The sequence below is a fragment of the Pan paniscus genome, chromosome 23, assembly GCF_029289425.2.
Source record: "Pan paniscus chromosome 23, NHGRI_mPanPan1-v2.0_pri, whole genome shotgun sequence".
Classification (NCBI taxonomy): domain Eukaryota; kingdom Metazoa; phylum Chordata; class Mammalia; order Primates; family Hominidae; genus Pan; species Pan paniscus.
In genome coordinates, this window is record NC_085927.1 from 55,202,438 (window position 1) to 55,222,854 (window position 20,417).

The 20,417-nt window shown below is 37.2% G+C and overlaps 2 protein-coding genes across 2 annotated transcripts in view; one reads left to right on the top strand and one right to left on the bottom strand.

Annotated features, from left to right (window-relative positions):
* FAM118A (family with sequence similarity 118 member A) overlaps positions 1 to 20,417 on the top strand; it is a 100,445-nt gene that overhangs the window by 67,185 nt on the left and 12,843 nt on the right. The gene's annotated exons all lie outside the window — the stretch shown is intronic.
* SMC1B (structural maintenance of chromosomes 1B) overlaps positions 1 to 20,417 on the bottom strand; it is a 70,099-nt gene that overhangs the window by 33,330 nt on the left and 16,352 nt on the right. The window contains exons 7-12 of the mRNA XM_003812389.6: positions 19,442 to 19,582; positions 17,778 to 17,860; positions 16,760 to 16,967; positions 12,815 to 13,000; positions 9,989 to 10,168; positions 6,576 to 6,722 (exon numbers count right to left, since the gene is read on the bottom strand). Coding sequence (XP_003812437.3) covers positions 6,576 to 6,722; positions 9,989 to 10,168; positions 12,815 to 13,000; positions 16,760 to 16,967; positions 17,778 to 17,860; positions 19,442 to 19,582 — 945 coding nt within the window. The remainder of the gene's footprint in view (positions 1 to 6,575; positions 6,723 to 9,988; positions 10,169 to 12,814; positions 13,001 to 16,759; positions 16,968 to 17,777; positions 17,861 to 19,441; positions 19,583 to 20,417) is intronic.

Below are 20,417 nucleotides of genomic sequence, written 5' to 3' on the forward strand. Positions count from 1 at the left end.
AAACTTGTCACATGGCCAGCCCTAGCTACAAGGCAACTTGTGAAATTAAGTTGTTTTTGTTTTTCACAATCTTGTAATAGAGTCTAGAAAGGAAGGAAACTGTGGATGGGGATTAGGCCAGCAAACCACACCACTGCCTATCTTTTCAAACATTTCACTTTTTTTTGTTCAATCTTGGTAATTTATATTTTCTAAAAAATATCCATTTCTTCCAGATTATCAATTTTTAAAACTATACAGTTATTTGCATGTAGGATTCTTTTAAAATTATTTTAATGTTTTCATTCCTGATCATGTATGTTTGCTTCTAGCTTTTTTTTCCTTCATTAGGATTGCAGAGTTTATCTAGTCTTTCAAAAGCACTAGCTTTTAGATTTGCCCCTTTTCTATTTTGATTTGTTTTCTACGAAATTAATGTCAGCTTTAACAAAATTTCCTAGCCTGGGCATGGTGGCTCATGCCTGTAATCCCAGCACTTTGGGAGGCCAAGGCAGGCAGATCACAAGGTCAGGAGTTCCACACCAGCCTGGCCAGCATGGTGAAACCCCGTCTCTACTAAAAATACAAAAAATTAGCTGGGCATGGTGGTGTGTGCCTGTAATCCCAGCTACTCGGCAGGCTGAGGCAGGAGAATTGCTTGAACCCGGGAGGCAGAGGTTGCAGTGAGCCAAGATCACCCACTGTACTCTAGCCTGGGCAACAGAGTGAGACTCTGTCTCAAAAAAAAAAAATTTTTCCTTGTATAACTTTTGTTATTTTGTGGGTATTCTAATTTCTTTTATTTTTGTTTATTTTTAAATAGAGATGGGGTCTTACCATGTTGTCCAGGCTGGTCTCGAACTCCTGGGCTCAAGTGATCCTCCTGCCTTGGCTTCCCAAAGTGCTGAGATTACAGGCAAAAGCCACCACGCCTGGCCAGTTGTTCTAATTGCTTTCCTTTTTTTTTTTTTTTTCTTTTTTTTTTTTGAGACAGGGTCTCCTTCTGTCACCCAGGCTAAAGTGCAGTGGCATGATCACTGCTCACTGCAGCCTTGACCTCCCAGGCTTAAGTGTTCCTCCTGCCAAGTAGCTGGGACTACAGGTGCATGCCACCACTCCTGGCTAATTTTTTAATTTTTTATTTTTTGTAGAGAAGAGGTCTCACTATGTTGCCCAGTCTGTGATTCCTCTATTTTTTTTTAAAGTGACTAATAAGTTCCCTTATATTTTCTTTCTTCTTTAGTAATGTAGACATTTTCCTCTTGATGTAGCTTTTACTGTGTCTCAAAGATAATGGTAGGAAGTATATTCCTATTCATCATTTTTGAAATATTTTGTAATTTGCCTCTGGATTGCTTCCTTAATCCCAAAACTATCTACAAGTACACTTCTTAATTTCTATAGAGACAAATATTATTTTGGTCACTATTTCTTATTTCATTAAATTATCATCTAGCTGACCTATAAAAAGCTCTACTTTTAAAAAACTATTGAGGTTTCCATTGTGGCCGAGCATATGATCAATTTTCATAAATGTTTAACAGATATTTTTAACAGTATCTCACATTTATTGAGCACTTACTGTTCTATGCAATTTACATTTATTAACCAACTTAATCCTCTTAATGCTACGAAATAGATGTTATTATTATCCCCATTATACTGATGAGGAAACTAAAGCATAAAAGCGTGTAACTTAGAAGTCACTCTGCTGAAATGTTCCACTATATTTTTATTTTTATTAAGAAGTAGTTTCAAGCCTTCTTTTCCCTAATTCAACCAAACTAAACACTTAACCTTTCCTTCTAAGAGTGATTTTCCAACTCCTGAGTTATCTTTTCCATTCTATTAAAAAAATTAGTCTCACTCTAAATATTAATATTTAGGTGCTATGTGCTGCAAACAGATTTATAATGGAAATCTTTGTCTTATGTTACATATAATCTTCTTTATTCAATTAAATTGTAAGTACTTACTGAAAGCTTACTACACACAAGGATTTTTAACCTTAAAGTTCACATTGTCTGATATTATTACTTTTGTTTTCTTTTTGTTTGCATTTGTCAGGTAAGCATCCCATTATTTTTCAACATTCAGGTTTTTTTCTTTTTTCTTTTCTTTTGAGACAGTCTTGCCTTGTTGCCCAGGCTGGAGTGAAGCGGCATGATCTTGGCTCACTGCAACCTCTGCCTCCCAGTTCAAGCAATTCTCCTGCCTCAGCCTCCTGAGTAGCTGGGACTGCAGGTGCGTGCCACCAAGCCCAGCTAATTTTTGTATTTTTAGTAGAGACAGGGTTTCACTATGTTGGCCAGGCTGGTCTCGATCCCTTGAACCCCTGGCCTCAAGTGATCCACCCACCTTGGCCTCCCAAAGTGTTGGGATTACAGGCGTGAGCCACCATGCCCAGCCTCAACATTCAGTTTTAAAATGACTTCTTGTAAATAACACTCACTTTTAAAATCTATGAGTCTTGATCTTTTAATGGGAGACTTAAATCTACTCATGTTTACCGTAATCACTGACATACAAAAATTTCATTTCTTCCATCTTGCTTTTGTTTTATTCTTTTCACTCATTTTTATTGGTTTTCTATTTGTCCCTGTGTTAGCTTGGTATACTTTTTAACACTCTAGTCCCTCCTGTCCCCCTGCGTCCAATATACATACGGTCTTTAGAATATTCTAACTTCCTCTCCTCACAGATGAGACTTTTGGAACACATTGACCTTTCTCTCCACTTCTAATTCCTTGACTTTGCTGAGTTAGTTTAGCACTATTCGTTTATTATAATTAGGTCTATTTTAATTCATATGTTGCTTTGAGTACTTTCCTTTTTCTTTTTACTTTTTTTTTTTTTTTTTTTTGAGACAGATTCTTGCTCTGGAGTGAATTCTTGGCTGGAGTGCAGTGGCGCAATCTGGGCTCCCTGCAACCTCCATCTCCCGGGTGCAAGCGAGTCTCCTGCCCCAGCCTCCCAAGTAGCTGGGTTCACAGGTGCAGGCCACCACGCCCAGCTAATTTTTGTATTTTTAGTAGAGACAGGGTTTCACCATGTTGGCCAGGCTGGACTTAAACTCCTTCCTGGCCTCAAGTGATCCACCAGCCTCAGCCTCCCAAAGTGCTGGGATTACAGGTATGAGCTATTGCTCCCAGCCACTTAAGAGTACTTTCTCTAGTATTTTTGTCACATGGAGTACATGGATAACAATCTGAATTTGCTTATTGGCAGATCCTCAAAAGGTAAATAATATCTTGGTTGTAGTCCTCTTCCTTTTAGCTATTATTCCATAGTCCCATCCAGTTTTGCAGTCTGATACGAGCCTTTTTTTTTGTTTAAACGTATAAGGAATTTTTCTTGAAGGGCAGGTAGCTTAGCATTGCTTCTATAACCTATAGGTTAAGGAGTTACACCCAGATCTGTGTTATTGTGGGCCCTTTCCCACCAAACGTACATGAAACTCTGTGTGTCCTTTCAACTGGTCAATTAAAGTTGATCCTTAGAGAAATTTTCTTGTTTTTAATTTTCTCCTTCTCTGTGTTCTTTTCCTCCTTTCAAGAATTTATTAGTCTCACATCAAGTTTCCTGAGTCTATCTACTAAGTCTCTATTTTCCTCCTACTTCATATTTGTAATTTTATTACCCTAATTGAAAAGCTTCTTCCACTTAGTCTGCCAGGTTACAAATTTGGTTCTCAGCAATGACATGCTTTCCTTCAATTCATCTACTACATTTTACAGTTAAGAAATATGTTTTTGGCCAGAGGTGGTGGCTTATACCTATAATTCCAGCACTTTGGGAAGCCAAAGTGGAAGGACTGCTTAAGGCCAGGAGTTCAAGACCAGCCTGGTCAATATAACAAGGCCCTGTCGCTACAAAAAATTAAAATAAAAAAAAATTAGCAGGGCCTGGTGGTACACCCCTGTAGTCCCAGCTACTTGGGTGGCTGAGGTAGAAGGATCCCTTGAACCCAGGAGTTCAAGGTTACACTGAGCTATGATGGCACCACTGCCCTCTAGCCTGGGTGATGGAGCAAGAACTGTCTCTTTAAAAAACAAACAAACAAACAAACAATAAAAGAAGTACTATTTTTTTTTTTTTTTTTTTGAGATGGAGTTTCATCCTGTTGGCCAGGCTGGTCTCGAACTCCTGACCTCAGGTGATCCACCCGCCTTGGCCTCCCCAAATGCTGGGATTACAGGCGTGAGCTACCATGCCTGGCCAGAAGTACGTTTTTTAGTCCTAGGAAATCTTTCTGTGCGCTGGGGATTGGCAGGGGAAGGATGACACTATACTAAATTTCCTTAATGCTCCGTTACTTTTTTTGTTCAAGTTATCGCCTGGCTCCTAGAACACCTCAGATACGTTTATGTATTTCTTTGCCCACTGAGGATCATGTCTGAGTATTAAAGTACCCTAAATCACAGCACCCCACAAGGATTTTCTATACCTGAGGGTCAGTAATTACAAGAGAAGACTGTCAGTACCACCCTGAGACAGAGACCACCCTGAGGCAGAAGAAAAGACATCTCTCTGGTATCCCTGGACTCTTCCAAACTCAGGAATAGGGAGGCCACAAACTTCCTGCTAAGCTAATATTTAGCTTCGTGGGGTTCAAGACCAGGCATCTTCACATGGGACAAATGTTTAACTTACCCCCAGATTCCGCTATGTCCTGATTCTTACCCAAGCACTTTTCACATCAAAAGAGACGAAGCCCTATATCAGCTTTTCCCAGCAGCCTCCCTCAGAACCCAAGACATCATTCCCTCCTAGCAGCCACCTGGTTCAGGTTGTGACACACAGATGGAACCTTAGCATGGACATGGATGGGAAGCAAGATTCGCTTTAAGTTGGCATCTTCCCAGAACTTTTTCTGTGCCTAGGCCTAAATTTGTTAAAATCTTTAAAAGCTGAATATTTCTATACCTTAGATTAAAACATAAAATGTAGTCTTATGCTTCAGAAAAAGATGAAAATTAGTCAAGTAACCTTGCCAAAATATATGCTTGAATCAACCAAGGAAGAAAACTAAATAGAAACAATAAATAAATAATCTGAAAGCATTCTATATTGATTTAGCATCTGTAAAATTTGGCTTCAATAAATGAGGGAATTACAATATTCAACAAATGATACTTTTGTAAAATGGTAAGTCAGTTGGTAAAAATAAAGCTGGATCCCCAGTCATCAAAATAAATTCCAGAAGAATAAAAAATATAAATGTTAAAAACACAAAAGCACTAGAAGGAAGCATTATTGAACTTCTTTTGTGATCTTCAGAAAGAATTTGGTCTTTCTAAGCATAACACATCCTAAAATCCAGAAGTTATAAAAGATTAAATTTGGCTACATAAAGATTAAAAACGCATGTATGACAAAAAGAACAAAGTCAATGTGAAAGAAATACTCAGCAATTAAAAAGGAATAAACTTTTGATACATACAACATGAATCTCAAAAATACTAAGCTAAGTGAAGAAAACATAACACAAAAGACTACTGACTGTATGAATCCATTTATATGAAAGTCTAGAAGAGGAAAAACTATAATGACAGAAAGTAGATTGGGTTGTGAGGCCCCAAGGGGTCCAGAAGAGAGGACTGAGTAAAAGGAACACAAAGGAATTTTGCGAGGTGAAGAAAATGTTCTATGTCATGAGTGCAGTGATGGTTAAGTGACTACATACATTTGTCAAAACTTACTAAATTATACTTACAATGGGTGACTGCTATTGTATATAAATTATATTCCAACTGAAGCTGACTAAAAAGTCAAATGAAAAAATGTTTACAACACATATGACTAAGAACTAATTTACTTAATACAAATAATTCTTAAAATAGTAATGAAATAAGAAACAATGTACTAGAAAAATGTGCAGAGAAAATAAGCAGTTCACAGAAGGAAAAATTACAGAGGACCATTAAATTCATGAGGAAATGCCCAACCTCAGTTATACTTTAAGAAATGCCTATCAGGCCGGGCACAGTGGCTCACAACTGTAATCCCAGCACTTTGGGAGGCCAAGGCAGGCGGATCAACTGAGGTCAGGAGTTCAAGACCAGCCTGACCAACATGGAGAAACCCCATCTCTACTAAAAATACAAAATTAGCTGGGCATGGTGGCACATGCCTGTAATCCCAACTACTCAGGAGGCTGAGGCAGGAGAATCACTTGAACCCAGGAGGCGGAGGTTGTGGTGAGCCAAGATCGCACCATGGCACTCCAGCCTGGGCAACAAGAGCGAAATTCTGTCTCAAAAAAAAAACCAAAAAACAAACAAACAAAAAACTTGCTGCAAACACTATTTATAGCAACAGTCTATCATAAAACAAAGAAAATAGGAAAAATAATACATACACTTGCACACACAAAGAAAATTTCTGGAAGCTGTGTATCAAACTGTGTTTAGTAAATACCTCTGAGATATAAGGAAGACAGTAAGGGAAAGATTTTTATTTTTTATTTTTATTTCATTCTGCATTATTTGAACTCTTAAACTATAGAATTGGCACTGTTATTATAAAAAACCCACCTAGTTTAAAAACACAATTATTCTACTTAGTATATTACAACTTTTATGGCATGGATTTACCTTTAGCTCTTGGATTTTCTGGCTTCGTCTGTCTCTTAGATTCTTTAACTCTTTCTCATCCCAGCATCTAGCCTTGTATTTTAAGTCACTTGACCCTCCAGAGATCACTCCAGATTTTAAAAATAATGTTCCATCAAGAGCTACTGTCTGTAAAAGTAAAAATATTTTGCCCTGGAGAAATGTACATAAAGATACAAATAAAGACATAATGTGTCAATTTTTAAAGCTAAGAATAAAACATATGAGAAAAGCCACTTACTGAACTTTACTAATAAAATATCTAGTTTATGAAGAGACCCCAAACAATAAACAAACCACAAATATAAAACCCATTTTACTAAGGCCCAAAGCAATTCTAGGCAATAAATTATTGATTTAGTCTTATATCAATATCCGGGTTGGTTCCAATTTTTCCTATTATACACAATGGTTCAGTGAAAAAAGCTTGTACACATATCATTTCATATACATGTAAGCTAATCTACATGCTAAGTTCCTCAAATGTACAAGTGAGATAACTGCCCTTCACAGAACTGGTATAAATTGAGGTTCCCACAGCAGTGAACAGAAGAATCTCTTTCCCCATAAAGTGTTACTAAACATTTTGATGTTGGTCAATCTGACAGGTGAAAATAGTACCTCAGTGTAATTTTAATGGGTATTTCCCATATGAGTGAGGTTGCATTTTCATGTTTAAGAATTATTATATTTCCTTTTATGAAAACAAGTTTGTTCATATCCTTGCCCATTTTCCCACTATATTATCGTTCTTTTCCATAGTGATTTGTAAGAACATCTGCTCTTTACTATGAGCTACAAATATTTTCCCCAGTTTGCCATTTTTCTTTTGATTTTTCTTATGGTAGTCTTTGCCATGCAAAAACTCTTTATTAGGTGAATTCATTCATCTTTTATAGCTTTCGGGTTTTTTGTCATATTGGAAAAGGCTTCCTGTCTCTGAGATTAAGAAAAAATTTCCCAGGCCAGGAGTGGTGGCTCATGCCTGTAACCCTGGCACTTTGGGAGGCAGATCACTTGAGGTCAGGAGTTTGAGACGAGCCTGGCCAACATGGTGAAACCTCATCTCTACTGAAAATAAAAAAATTAGCCAGGCGTGGTGGTGGGCACCTGTAATCCCAGCTGCTCAGGAGGCTGAGGCACGAGAATCGCTTGAACCTGGGAGGCAGAGGTTGCAGTAAGCAGAGATCACACCACTGCACTCCAGCCTGGGTGACAGAGCAAGACTCCATTTCAAAAAAAAAAAAAAAGGAAAAGAAAAGAAAAAATTTCCTATGGTTTCTCTTAGAAATTTTATGGTTTTACTTTTTAAATTAATATTTCTAATTCATCTGGAATTTATCCTGATACAAGGAAGAGTTTTAGATTAACTATATTTTATTCCAGGTGGTAACCAGCAAAGTGGTACCCTGCACTTTATTCACTGTTGTTTAATATGTGCAATTTTGGAAAAAATAATCTTTTCACAAATTTTCCAGCTACTTACTGACATTTTTCTGGGTCTGTTTTTTGCTTCACCATATTAAAAGGGCACAGTATAAATAGATCTTTCTATAATATATATGTTTTAGAGTAACAACCAACCAGTCTATAGGAGAAGAAAATAAATAATTGTATCTCTGGTTAAGTGGAACAAATAGAATAATTACATGTATGTAAAGAGAATCGGGAGTTTTAAATTTTGGTACATAAATTTTTTAAATATGTAAAAACTGAGTTATCACTAAAATATGGTGCCCAAACTATAGCTAGCAGAATTGATGTAATTCATATTTGTAGTTTACAGATACTGTATGTAGTTTATACATACTATAGTTTATAAGTAAACAAGTAAACCAAAATATTTAATACTACTTGCAATGTTTGACTAAAGAAAATTCTATAACATGGTATCAAGTATATAGAAAACCAAAAGCACAAATTGCAGATGATTCACCAGATGATTTCTGTGAAAATGTGACATCTATCCAATTGTTTGACCCAATCTAAAACACAGAGAAAATTCTTTCAAAGTTCCTGAGATATAATTAAGATACAAATAAGATACATCTGATTAAAATTTTGAAATACTGATAAAAATAAGATACAATCTGAAGGGGTAAAGATGTTACTGTGAACAAGATAGAAAACATAAATATTTGTTATATGAAGGAATAAGCAATCATATCTTCATGTGACTTCTTTAATTTGACTATACAAATCTTCAAATAGCAATTCTATGAAATATACAAATATACAAAAGTCAATGTTAGTGCAGTTAATTAGGCAGCAAAATAAGAAAAACACTTAATAACTTACTACCCTAGCTTAAATTTAACATGTAGAACTCAATGACAGTGATCACATTATGCTTAAGATTATTGATCAGAAACACCAAAATGTATGAAAAATTAATCATGTTAGATAAGTCAATAAATTTAACACTGGAAATCTTCATGTCTCATTAAGAAGTGCCTGCTTTTTGTTAATTTGCAATTCTGGACATTCCAGATTAAGTGTGTTAATTGACTAGTAGGTAATAAAATTACTACCAGTTTTTGAGAGCTATTTGCCAGGCACTATAATAGCATTTTTCACGTTATTACTTAATTTAATTCTCATAACCCTATAAAATAGGTAATATTATTTCCCCAATTTTAGATGAGAAAACTAAAACTAGAGGTTTAGAAACTTCCCTAAAGTCACATAATTAGTTACTAAGTAGCATCACTGGTCTTACTTTATAGCTTATACCCTTAAGCATTATGTGATACTTCATCATAAATGTAGTTTTAAAAAAAAACTATGTCAGATTATTTGAGTTTAACATTGCTCAACTAAATACAAATATAACTAAATACTCTCTATTCCACTGAGAGTAAAATAGTACCTATTTTTAAGACCAAAATTATTCCCTCAAGATACTTGTATTTAGTAATCTCATTTCAATTGTGTTTTCTAGAAATTCAAATATGTTAAACCTTGAATATGCAAAAGGACAGTTAGTATCTCCACTAAAGTATGGAAGAATTAGCCCACATTGTAAAATAAATACCCAAAATCTTTCCTGGTATTCAAAACCACAGGTACCATATCCAGGGTTCATATAAGGTTTAAAACAACAACAACAACAACAACAACAACAACTAACTGCTTTAAGATATTATTAAAAGAAATCTAATTTCCAAAATTATAATTTATGATGTTGAGAAATGCTATAAGAGTTTTTTTTCTAAATTCAACAGAACATTATAAAAACCACTGAAGCCATAACCACCTTAGGTTCTATGTTGGTTCTCTTTAGAAAAAAGAACATATAAAACGCATATGTAAATATTTGTGTGTGTTTGTGTATGCTAGTCTTATAAATACTACTTCAACTTATCCAAAGGTGTGATCCAAGCCTCTTTTCTTACTTTCTGTCTTTCAGGTCCACTGAGTGCAATATGCCTTGCTTCTTCCATAGTCTCACAAACAAGACCATTTCCACACACAAACTGAATCACTTTCTTCAGCTGAGGAAACTGAGTCTTTATGACATCAATCACCATTTTACAGCCTTTAAGCTCCCTTAGTCTTTCATTGATTGGCTTGATCTAAAGGGTTTTAAAATATTTAACATGTTACATACACTGAAATAAAAACCAAATGTTCATTATATTCTTTCTCACAAAACATATATACGCATGGCAGCAAAAGATCAACAGCCAGGCGTGAGCATCACGCCTGTAATCCCAGAATTTTGGGAGGCCGAGGTGGGCAGATCACTTGAGGTCAGGAGTTCGAGACCAGCCTGGCCAACATGGTGAAACCCTGCCTCTACTAAAAATACAGAAAAATTAGCCAGGCATGGTGGCACATGCCTGTAATCCCAGCTACTCAGGAGGCTGAGGCAGGACACTCGCTTGAACTTGGGAGACAGTAGTTGTAGTGAGCTGAGATCGCGCTACTGCACTCCAGCCTAGGCGACAGAGTGAGACTCCGTCTCAAAAACAAAACAAAACAAAAAAACAGTATGTTACTACATACCATAAAAGATTGATAAGAACATGATGAACTACATCCCATCATTGGTTTGGGTAATATTTTTTAAAAACAAAACTTCATCAAAAGCCACAAGACGTAATTTCCAGTTTCAACTCTGTCATTAACTAGTCAGGATAAAACAATGCATAGGAAGTGTTCCACAAAACACTTTCAAAATCATAAAATCTAGCGAAAAATAATGCCCATTTTAGATATGTGTCAAGAGAGCAGAAAAAACACTATGGAATTTAAAAAACCACTTTTGGGCCAGGCGTGTAGCTTACGCCTGTAATCCCAGCACTTTGGGAGGCTGAGGCAGGTGGATCACCTGAGGTCAGGAGTTCAAGACCAGCCTGGCCAACATGGCGAAACCCTGTCTCTATTAAAAACACAAAAATTAACCGGGTGTGGTGGCAGGTGCCTGTAATCCCAGCTACTCAGGAGGCTGAGGCAGGAGAATTGCTTGAACCCGGGAGGCGGAGGTTGCAGTGAGCCGAGATCACGCCATTGCACTCCAGCCTGGGTAACAAGGGTGAGCCTCTGTCAAAAAAAAAACCAACAAAAAAACCCCACAAACAAAACACTTTTTACTTAAATAATCAGGAAAGCCTTCAGAGCTTCTTAGTCATGACCTTTAGTTTGGGTTTACAACAGATCACAAAGTGTCTGCAATATATTACCAAAACCCAGCAAGTATGATCTCACTTTTTAATAAAACAAAACAAAGCAGAAAACTTATATACAACTAAAATGTGTGTGTGTATGTGTGTGTATATACATTTGGGAATGTGTAGTTATATAAATTGAGTGTATGGAAGCAATCTAAAGTAGTTACTACTAAGGAATCAGGCATTATGAAGGGGTAGGAGTATTCCCTTTATATTTGATACACTTCTGTGTAAGAAAGATTTTTTAAAAAATGAGTTTGTCTTGGAAAAAACCTCAAGTGAGAAATAAAACAGGATTCTAACAGACAGATAAGATGGGGTAAAGAGTTTTAGTGAGCAGAAGGTAACAACAGTGTGGAAGTACAAAAGGGAGGTCTGGACCATGAGTAACACCAGCCAGCATTTGCTGAGCCCCTCCTCTGTGCAGGTCCTATGCCAGGTGCTTTACAAGTAACAATTCCTTGTAGCAATCCAATAAGGTAAGAATTAATTCTTCCATTTCCACACATGGAAAACTGATGCTCAGAAAAATTAAGAATAGGACAGGCGTGGTGGCTCACGCCTGTAATCCCAGCACTTTGGGAGACCGAGGCGGGCGGATCACCTGAGTCGGGAATTTGAGACCAGCCTGACCAATGTGGAGAAACCCCGTCTCTACTAAAAATACAAAAAAAAAAAAAAAAAAAAATCAGCCGGGCGTGCTGGCACATACCTGTAACCCAGCTACTTGGGAGGCTGAGGCAGGAGAATTGCTTGAACCCGGAAGGCGGAGGCTGCAGTGAACCAAGATCACGCCACTGCACTCCAGACTGGGCGAAAGAGCAAGACTCTGCCTCAAAAAAAAAAAAAAAAAAAAAAAAGAAAAGAAAAATTAAGACTATATTAAGTAACAGCTAATTAGAAGTAGGGCTGAGATTGAAACTCAGAGCAGTCCAGCTCTAAGGCATGTGCTCTTAACTATTATGCAGACTGCCTGCAATTCAGGGTCTTGACTGGTGAACCAAAGAGAACATTTTCTTGAGTAGTCAATGAAAAATCACTGAAGGATATCAATCATGATATGACAGAGTTCCTGCTTCATGAATTTAGACTCAGGATATGTTAAGGTATCTCAATACATACCTCAAGGCTCAAAATTTAGCCTTTTCCACAAAGAGCTAACACACTGGGTCAAACATTTACAATTGAGGCTGAGTTGGCATTTCCAACAGACCATACGTCTTATCCATTTCCTATACTTTGCTATATAGGACAGAATATATTGCTGGCTAATAGGTAGAGTGGTGCACTGCTAGTGCAATGAAATCAAAGGTAGAATTCTGTAAAAACTAGATAGGGAAGAAATGGTATGATGTCAAGAAAGAGAGTAGCCACTTGATATTATTCTTTGCTTGCCAATATATTTAACACCAGCCATTTAAATGATTGCCTAACTGGCATCCAAGCTACAATTTTTCTCTATCACTATCATAGTTTTAGGCAATAAGATCATTCTTTAAAAGACAAGATTTTTATCACTATAAATACCAGGCATTACAAAGTTCTTACATCAAGGTAATCTAGAGCGAGGAATGTCTCAGGTTCAGCTCTTTCCTCCTTCAGAAATCGAATACAATCTTTTGCTACCTTTTCAGAGGCTACAACAATGGCAGTGATGAACCGGCCAAAAACCTTAGTAACAGCCAGCTGGTATTTCTTATGAATAGGATGACACAGGTCAAAAAGTCTTCCAAACTTAGCAGGTTTCAAAAAAGGAGAGAAAAACAGATATATTAGAGTGAAATATATAATTCATTGTTTTCTAATGTAACAAAGTAGCGCAGACAAAAACTAATTTTATAAAATTACAGACATCATAATTAATAGAGTTTTATTCAAATAGACCTAAGTTTCATTATGCAATGTCCATCTAGCTATGTAACACTTCATTTAAAAAAAGAGTAACAAAGAGGGACTAGCCTTACCAAAACATTAAAATATTTTCTAAACCTACACAATTAAATAATATTCATTTATTCCCTGACCTATTAAACAAGAATCTATAAGGGACCTACTATCGCAGGTACTGAGCTAGATACTGGGTAAAACACAAATGAACAAAGCAGATACTTTCTGACCTCACAGAATTTTCAGTCTAGTGAGGAAGACATAAATAATCAATAGTCACATGTATGTACAAAATGGAGCTAGACACTGACAGAGAGTGCTCTGAGAATATTTAACAGGGACCAGGTTGGTATGAGAAGTCTAGGAAGGATTTCCAGCTGGGCGTGGTGGCTCACGCCTGTAATCCCAGCACTTTGGGAGGCCGAGGCGGGCAGATCATGGGGTCAAGAGATCGAGACCATCCTGGTCAACATGGTGAAACCTTGTCTCTACTAAAAATACAAAAATTACTGGGCGTGGTGGCGCACGCCTGCAGTTCCAGCTGCTCGGGAGGCTGAGGCAGGAGAATCGCTCGAACTCGGGAGGCGGAGGTTGCAGTGAGCTGAGATCGTGCCACTGCACTCCAGCCTGGCAACAGAGCAAGACTCCATCTTAAAAAAAAAAAAAAAAAAAAAAAAAAGTCTAGGAAGGATTTCCATGAAGTGTTACTTGAGCTGAGACCTGAAGAATGGTCAAGAATTAATTAGACTGAAGTTCAAAAACTTTACTAGAAAATGTTTGAATGTCAAGCATCATGTATCAGTGGTCTCTAGAATATCTGAAGGTTTAATTTTGTATCTTTGGACTCTTTCCTCCGTTTGTTAGGTTCTACTTCAAGAATACCATTTTCCTATGATAAACTATCACTGTTTTTGCTGTTTAAATATCTTTGACTTTTTCTTCTCCATTAATTTGTGATTATCTCAGGCCTTTCTTCAGGGTCAATAATTTGATTTTCAGCTGTGTAATCCATTATTTGCTACCTTTTTTTGTTGTTGTTTTAAAGAGATGAGGTCTTGCTATGTTGCCCAGGCTGGTCTCAAACTCAAGTATTCTCCTGCCTCAGCCTCCGAGTAGCTGAAACTATAGGCGCACACCATCACGCCTGGCAGCTACTTCTAATTTATTAGTATTTCTTGCTATTAATGATTCTAATTTGTTAATTTGTCTATGTTATTTATTACTTACATGCTAACTATAATTATTCAGTAATAATGCCTATTCTTGATTTGTTTTCACAGCTTACATTTTCCTTTTTATCTTATTGTTTTACCTCATATTTGAATCTAGTTTTATAAATTCAAGTTCTTATTAAATTGCCCATAGTGCAAAACATTTATGGGGATTTTGTTCTGTAACCTTCTAGACTGGGCTCTTTGACTTCTAAATGTTTTAAAATAGTTTCTTTCTCTTTGTTGTTATTATATGTACCTATAGCTGCCACAGTGATTCTTTTCACTTTGCTTATGTTTAATGTGAGTAGCTCTGTTCAGATCTTTGATTTGCTATGGTGGATAACTTTATTAATTCCCTTTCTCACAGAAGTGAGACAATTACCTCCTCTGAGCAACAGTTGATAGAATAAGTATCTCCTATTCTGTTTACTTTCTTGTAAGGGATTGGATGGTAGGGGCAAGTGAGAACTCACCTAAGGCTTTTAAAGAACATACTTCATTTAAGTACCTGAATTATCTCGTCTGAGTTTTTAATTAATATCCCATACCAAGGTTCTTCTACTTTGAGGGAGGAGGACAAATCCCATCTTGAAGAGAGGGCTTCAAAATGGCCTCTCAATTTTAAAGCCCTAGTAAGTGAGAACTTGGGTCTTCACTTCCATTAGAGAGCATATGAGCTTCACGTTCCCCAATTCACCAGTGTTTTTTTGTTTTTGTTTTTTTGAAACAGAGTCTCACTCTGTCACCCAGGCTGGAGCGCAGTGGTGCTCACTGCAACCTCTGCCTCCTGGGTTCAAGCAATTCTCCTGCCTCAGCCTCCCAAGTAGCTGGGATTATAGGCATGCACCACCACACCCAGCTAAATTTTTTGTATTTTTAGTAAAGACAGTGTTTCACCGTGTTGGCCAGGCTGGTCTCAAACTCCTGACCTCAAGTGATCCATCCACTTCGGCCTCCCAAAGCGCTGGGATTACAGGCACCCAGTTCACCAGTTTTTAAATCTCTCTCCAGTTAGAAGAGGAAAAGGAAACACATACATGTGAGTTTGCTTCTTGCTAGATCAAGGAATACTAGGTGAGAATTCTCAGGAATTAGTCAATTTATCAGTTCAGCTTCTGTGGAGTTGAGAAAAAGCAATGCTATACTTCAATACTTTTTTTTTTTTTAATCCTAGATTATCACCATTTTCTAAAGTTTATGGCATCAGGTCGATTTTTTTTTTAACTAGTTGTGTGTGTGTGTGTGTGTGTGTGTGTGTGTTTCACTAGTTTTTGTCACTTGGATAGGAATTGGGGGATCTAGATTTTGTGACCTAGATTTACTCCTCCATCATTATCCAGAAGTCGAAACCAACATTTAGGAGTCAGAAAGTCAAAACAGATGCTATAAAGGAGATGAAGATGGGTGGCCAGAGACATAGGAGGAAAACCATGAAAGTATGGATATGGAGGCCAATGGTAGATGTTTCCTTTTTTTTGGAGACAGAGTCTCACTCTGCGGCCTAGGCTGGAGTGCAATGGTGTGATCTCAGCTCACTGCAAACTCTGCCTCCCGGGTTCAAGCGATTCTCCTACCTCACCCTCCTGAGGAGCTGGTATTATAGGCGCCTGCCACAATGTGCGGCTACTTTTTGCATTTTTAGTAGAGACGGGGTTTCACCATGTTGGCCAGGCTGGTCTCAAACTCCTGACCTCTGGTGATCCACCAGCCTCAGCCCCCTAGAGTGCTAGGATTATAGACGTGAGACACTGCCCTGGCCGGTAGGTGTTTCAAAATAGAGCAGTGGTTACCAGTCTCAAATGCTGAAAACAGGCCATATCATAAAATAAGGACTGCACAGTATACACTGATGTTAGGGACAAGAGGATCAGATGCCACCCCGATACAAAAGGAAATAATCTTGTGATGCTGGCACCCCAAGCAACAAGTGATACTGTATTTTGGCTAATGAAATACACTAGCAATACCAGATGCACAGTCATACTTACAGAATAAAAATATGCCAATGATGTCTGCTGAAAAAATATTTCAAAAACAAATAAAACCATGAAAAACATGAGGTTTGAGGCTATGTGTCTGGGTGGTTCAGAGTACTTCACAGCATCCAGGTCCTTTTGGGGATACTGGCCACAATTTGAACTTTCTGGGTACTATGTTCATGTCAAGCTTCTCCCCAATAATTACGTATCTACAGCTACTACTGGAAGTTTTACCCTAATTATTTACTGTCACATTTTAAATATAAAGAGTCAAACACAAAACTTAAAGATGTCTGAAATAATATTGCTTTGTAATAATGGTAATATTTCTAATCCCAAATGAGAAGATACTGTTGAAAGCACACAGGAAAGCTTAGTTTTTTTTGTTTAAATTAACTATTCATTCTCATTACCACAGAATCTGGGTACAGTCTTTTAAGGTGTTCCAGAACCTCTGCTCTCTTTTGCTGACGTTTTCCCTCATGGGTATCAATCCCAGCATTCTGCAATTCACTTCTAATAAGATTCAATTCTTCATTAACTTCAGACATTCTTGATTTTGTTTTTTCAATTTCATCCACTAGGGTTTCCTCTTGCTGTTTTTTCTCTTTCAAGCAATCCCTACAAAATAACAACAAATTATACAGCAAAATGATAAACCAAAATTTAGGAATTACCAGGTACAACATACTCCTGTCTGGCATTGCAGGGGAATAGAGCAGTGCTCTATCAATTTTTAAAGGGTAAAAAATGCAATAAACCTGACACCAAACATGGGCAAAAAAGATTTTGCTCATTCTTTGTTGATTTGAAAAATGTGGCTGGGCCAGGTGGCTCACTCCTGTAATCCCAGTACTTTGAGAGGTTGAGTGGGTGGCTGGCTTGAGTCTAGGAATTTGAGACCAGCCTGGCAACATGGCAAAACCCTGTCTCTACAAAATACAAAAAAAAAAAAATTAGCCAGGTGTGGTGGCACACACCTGTAGTACCAGCTATTCAGGGGGCTGAGGTAGGTAGATCACTTGAGCCCAGTGGGTGCAGGCTGCAGCAAGCCATGATCACGCAACTGCACTCCAGTCTGGGTGAGAGTGAGACCCTGTCTCAAAAAAAAAAGGAAGAAATACATAAATAAGAAAGCTGCAAGGGGTGCGATGGCTCACACCTGTAATCCCAGCACTTTGGGAGTCTGAGGAGGGTGGATTGCTTGGTCCAGGAGTTCAAGATCAGCCTGGGCAACATGGTGAAACCCCATCTTTACCAGAAATAGAAAAAATTAGCTGGGTGTGGTGGCATGTGCCTGTGAGCCCCGGAAGTTGAGGCTACCGTAAGCCATGATTGCGCCACTGCACTCTGGCCTGGGCGATGGGAGTGAGACCCTCTCTCAAAAAATAAAAGAAAATTGCTGCAAGAAATTTTTTTTACTCTACCTACATGCATGTCTTTGTATACTCCTCTAACTTCTCTATTCGTTTTTTATGATCTTCTATTTGTTCTTTTATGTGTTTTAGATTTCCCTAAAAGAGGAAATAAAATCTAAAATCAATTACGGCAATTCCAAACCAACAAAATTACATGCCTAGAACTTACTATAATATTATAAGCTGTTATAAAATTGAAAGATATCAAATATAATTATGTGAAAACACTTATCAGAGCAAATTACAGATCAGGGTTCAACTCCTGAATCTTTACCATTTGCTAGATATTTGATCTCTAGCGATTTCTCTCTGTAACTTCAAACTTCAAGGAGATTATTTTCAAATATCTATATAGTTCTTACCCCTTAACTAATGTACTGAACAAATATATTAGGTTGGTACAAAAGTACTGCAATTACTTTTGCAACAATCTAAATATATTCACTGGCTACCATGTGATAGGAACTAGAGGTACAGAAATAAGCAGGAAAGAGTCCCTGCCCTCAAAGAACTAATGTCTGGTAGGAGAGACAGACAATTAAATAAGTAATTATAGTAGAGTGGTTTTGTGTTATAATAACATAGGCACCTATAGGGCAACTAATAGCCTTGTGGATGAGGATTTCGGGAAAGTTTTGTTCTATTCACTTTACCATTAAATCCAACTGGAGACTACCACAAGTCTTCTCCATCTGTCTGCAACTACATGTGTTCTTCTTCTTGTTTTTTTGTATTCAAAAGACAACAGCAATTCAACCAACACTTATTGACATCTACTAAGTGCAAAGTTTACAATGGACACAATTAGAATTCTGCCTTTAATAAGCTTCCAGTCCAGTAGAGAGGTACCAATTAATTTTAATTTTTATGCGATCTGACAAAAGCCCTTAGATATAGATAAAAAATTGACTGGGCACGGTGGCTCAGGCCTGTAATCCCAGCACTTTGCAAGGCTGAGGAGGATGGATCACCTGAGGTCAGGAGTTCAAGACCAGCCTGACCAACATGGAGAAACCCTGTCTCTACTAAAAATACAAAATTAGCCAAGCATGGTGGCGCATGCCTGTAATCCCAACTACTCAGGAGGCTGAGACAGGAGAATTGCCTGAACCTGGGAGGCGGAGGTTGTAGTGAACCGAGATCGCGTCATTGCACTCTAGTCTGGGCAACAAGACCGAAACTCCGTATCAAATAATAATAGGTAGTTATATGAGGAAGAAATTATTTTTGGCTTTTTTAGGAGCTGGGATATAAAGAAAAGGAGGGCCAGGGAAGGCTTTGCGGTGTTGGTAACTCTAGATTTTAACATGTAAAGATGAATAGGTTATTCCAAAAAGAAACTAGCATGTACAAAGGCAAAAATGTCCAATGTGTATTTTCATAAATCAGTGTATAATTTTATAACATATCAATTACACAATTATACAAATGTTTTAAAAGTAATTCCTGCTATGTTACCACCTTTGTTTTTCTCCTTGCACAAAATGCCTCTTCTACTCACAGAACTATCACAGATTATGGCTATTATATTTGTATCTTCATCTGCCAAATCATGAAATAAATGAAATGAGACAGTATAGTGTAAGGTTAAGGAGATTCATTCTGGAGACAGGTACAAAAAGGAAATAAAATTTCATTAAGAATGATTCTAAATCATTACTGTACAACCCAAGATACCTGAACTTCTCCATGCCTCCTCTTTTCAAATGCCAGTCTTTCTTCATCTGTCTTCTGTTCCCACTGCAGTTTTTCCAGTTGTTGAGTCATTGTAGCTACTTTCTTTCTTACTTGTTCCTTAAGTTCTTTATAACGATCCAGCTGCATAAACAGTATTGAAAAATTGCTAATTCACCTTAAGAAGCATGAGAGCAAATTTCTTTGTATGAAATCCTGTACTAGAAGATAATTAATCTTCCCAAAAGCTTGCTTTATATAAATTAAATCATAATCGACCACCTTCCCCCGGTAAAATAATGTGAGCATGAAAGCTTCCTTTAAAAAAAACTGTTTATTATTTATTTATTTATTTATATTTGAAACTTATTTATTTATTTATTTTTATTTTGCCCAGGCTGGAGTACAGTGGCACAATCACGGCTCACTGCAGCTTTGGCCTCCTGGGCTCAAGTGTTTATCTTATTATTCATAAGGTAATCATTTTTTCCTCTCATAAACACTTAAAGATACATGTGGCTTTGAGGAGACATGATCACTTAATTGACAAGAAGGAAACTGGTTACTTAAGGTGCTTTAAAATGTTCAGTGATGAATTAATCTCTAACTTATTATACCAGATTTAATTATAATAAATCACTAGATGGCAAAAACATGTAATCGACAAACAACCACATTTTTATCATTTATCTCTTTTATCAATTTTATGATAATCTTATATCACAAATATACCAAATACCAAAATAATTATGACTATATATACCAAAATAATTATGACTATATAAGTAGAAAAAAATATATCATTTTCTCTGGATTCTCCTTTCTCTTTTAAGATTTTTGGACAGAGACCTTAGTATAGAGGTTTTTGTTGCTCTATTTTAAACAGTCTTTTAGGCCAGGCACAGTGGATCATGCCTGTAATCCCAGCACTTTGGGAAGCCGAGGCAAGAGGATCACTTGAGCCCAGGAGTTTGAGACC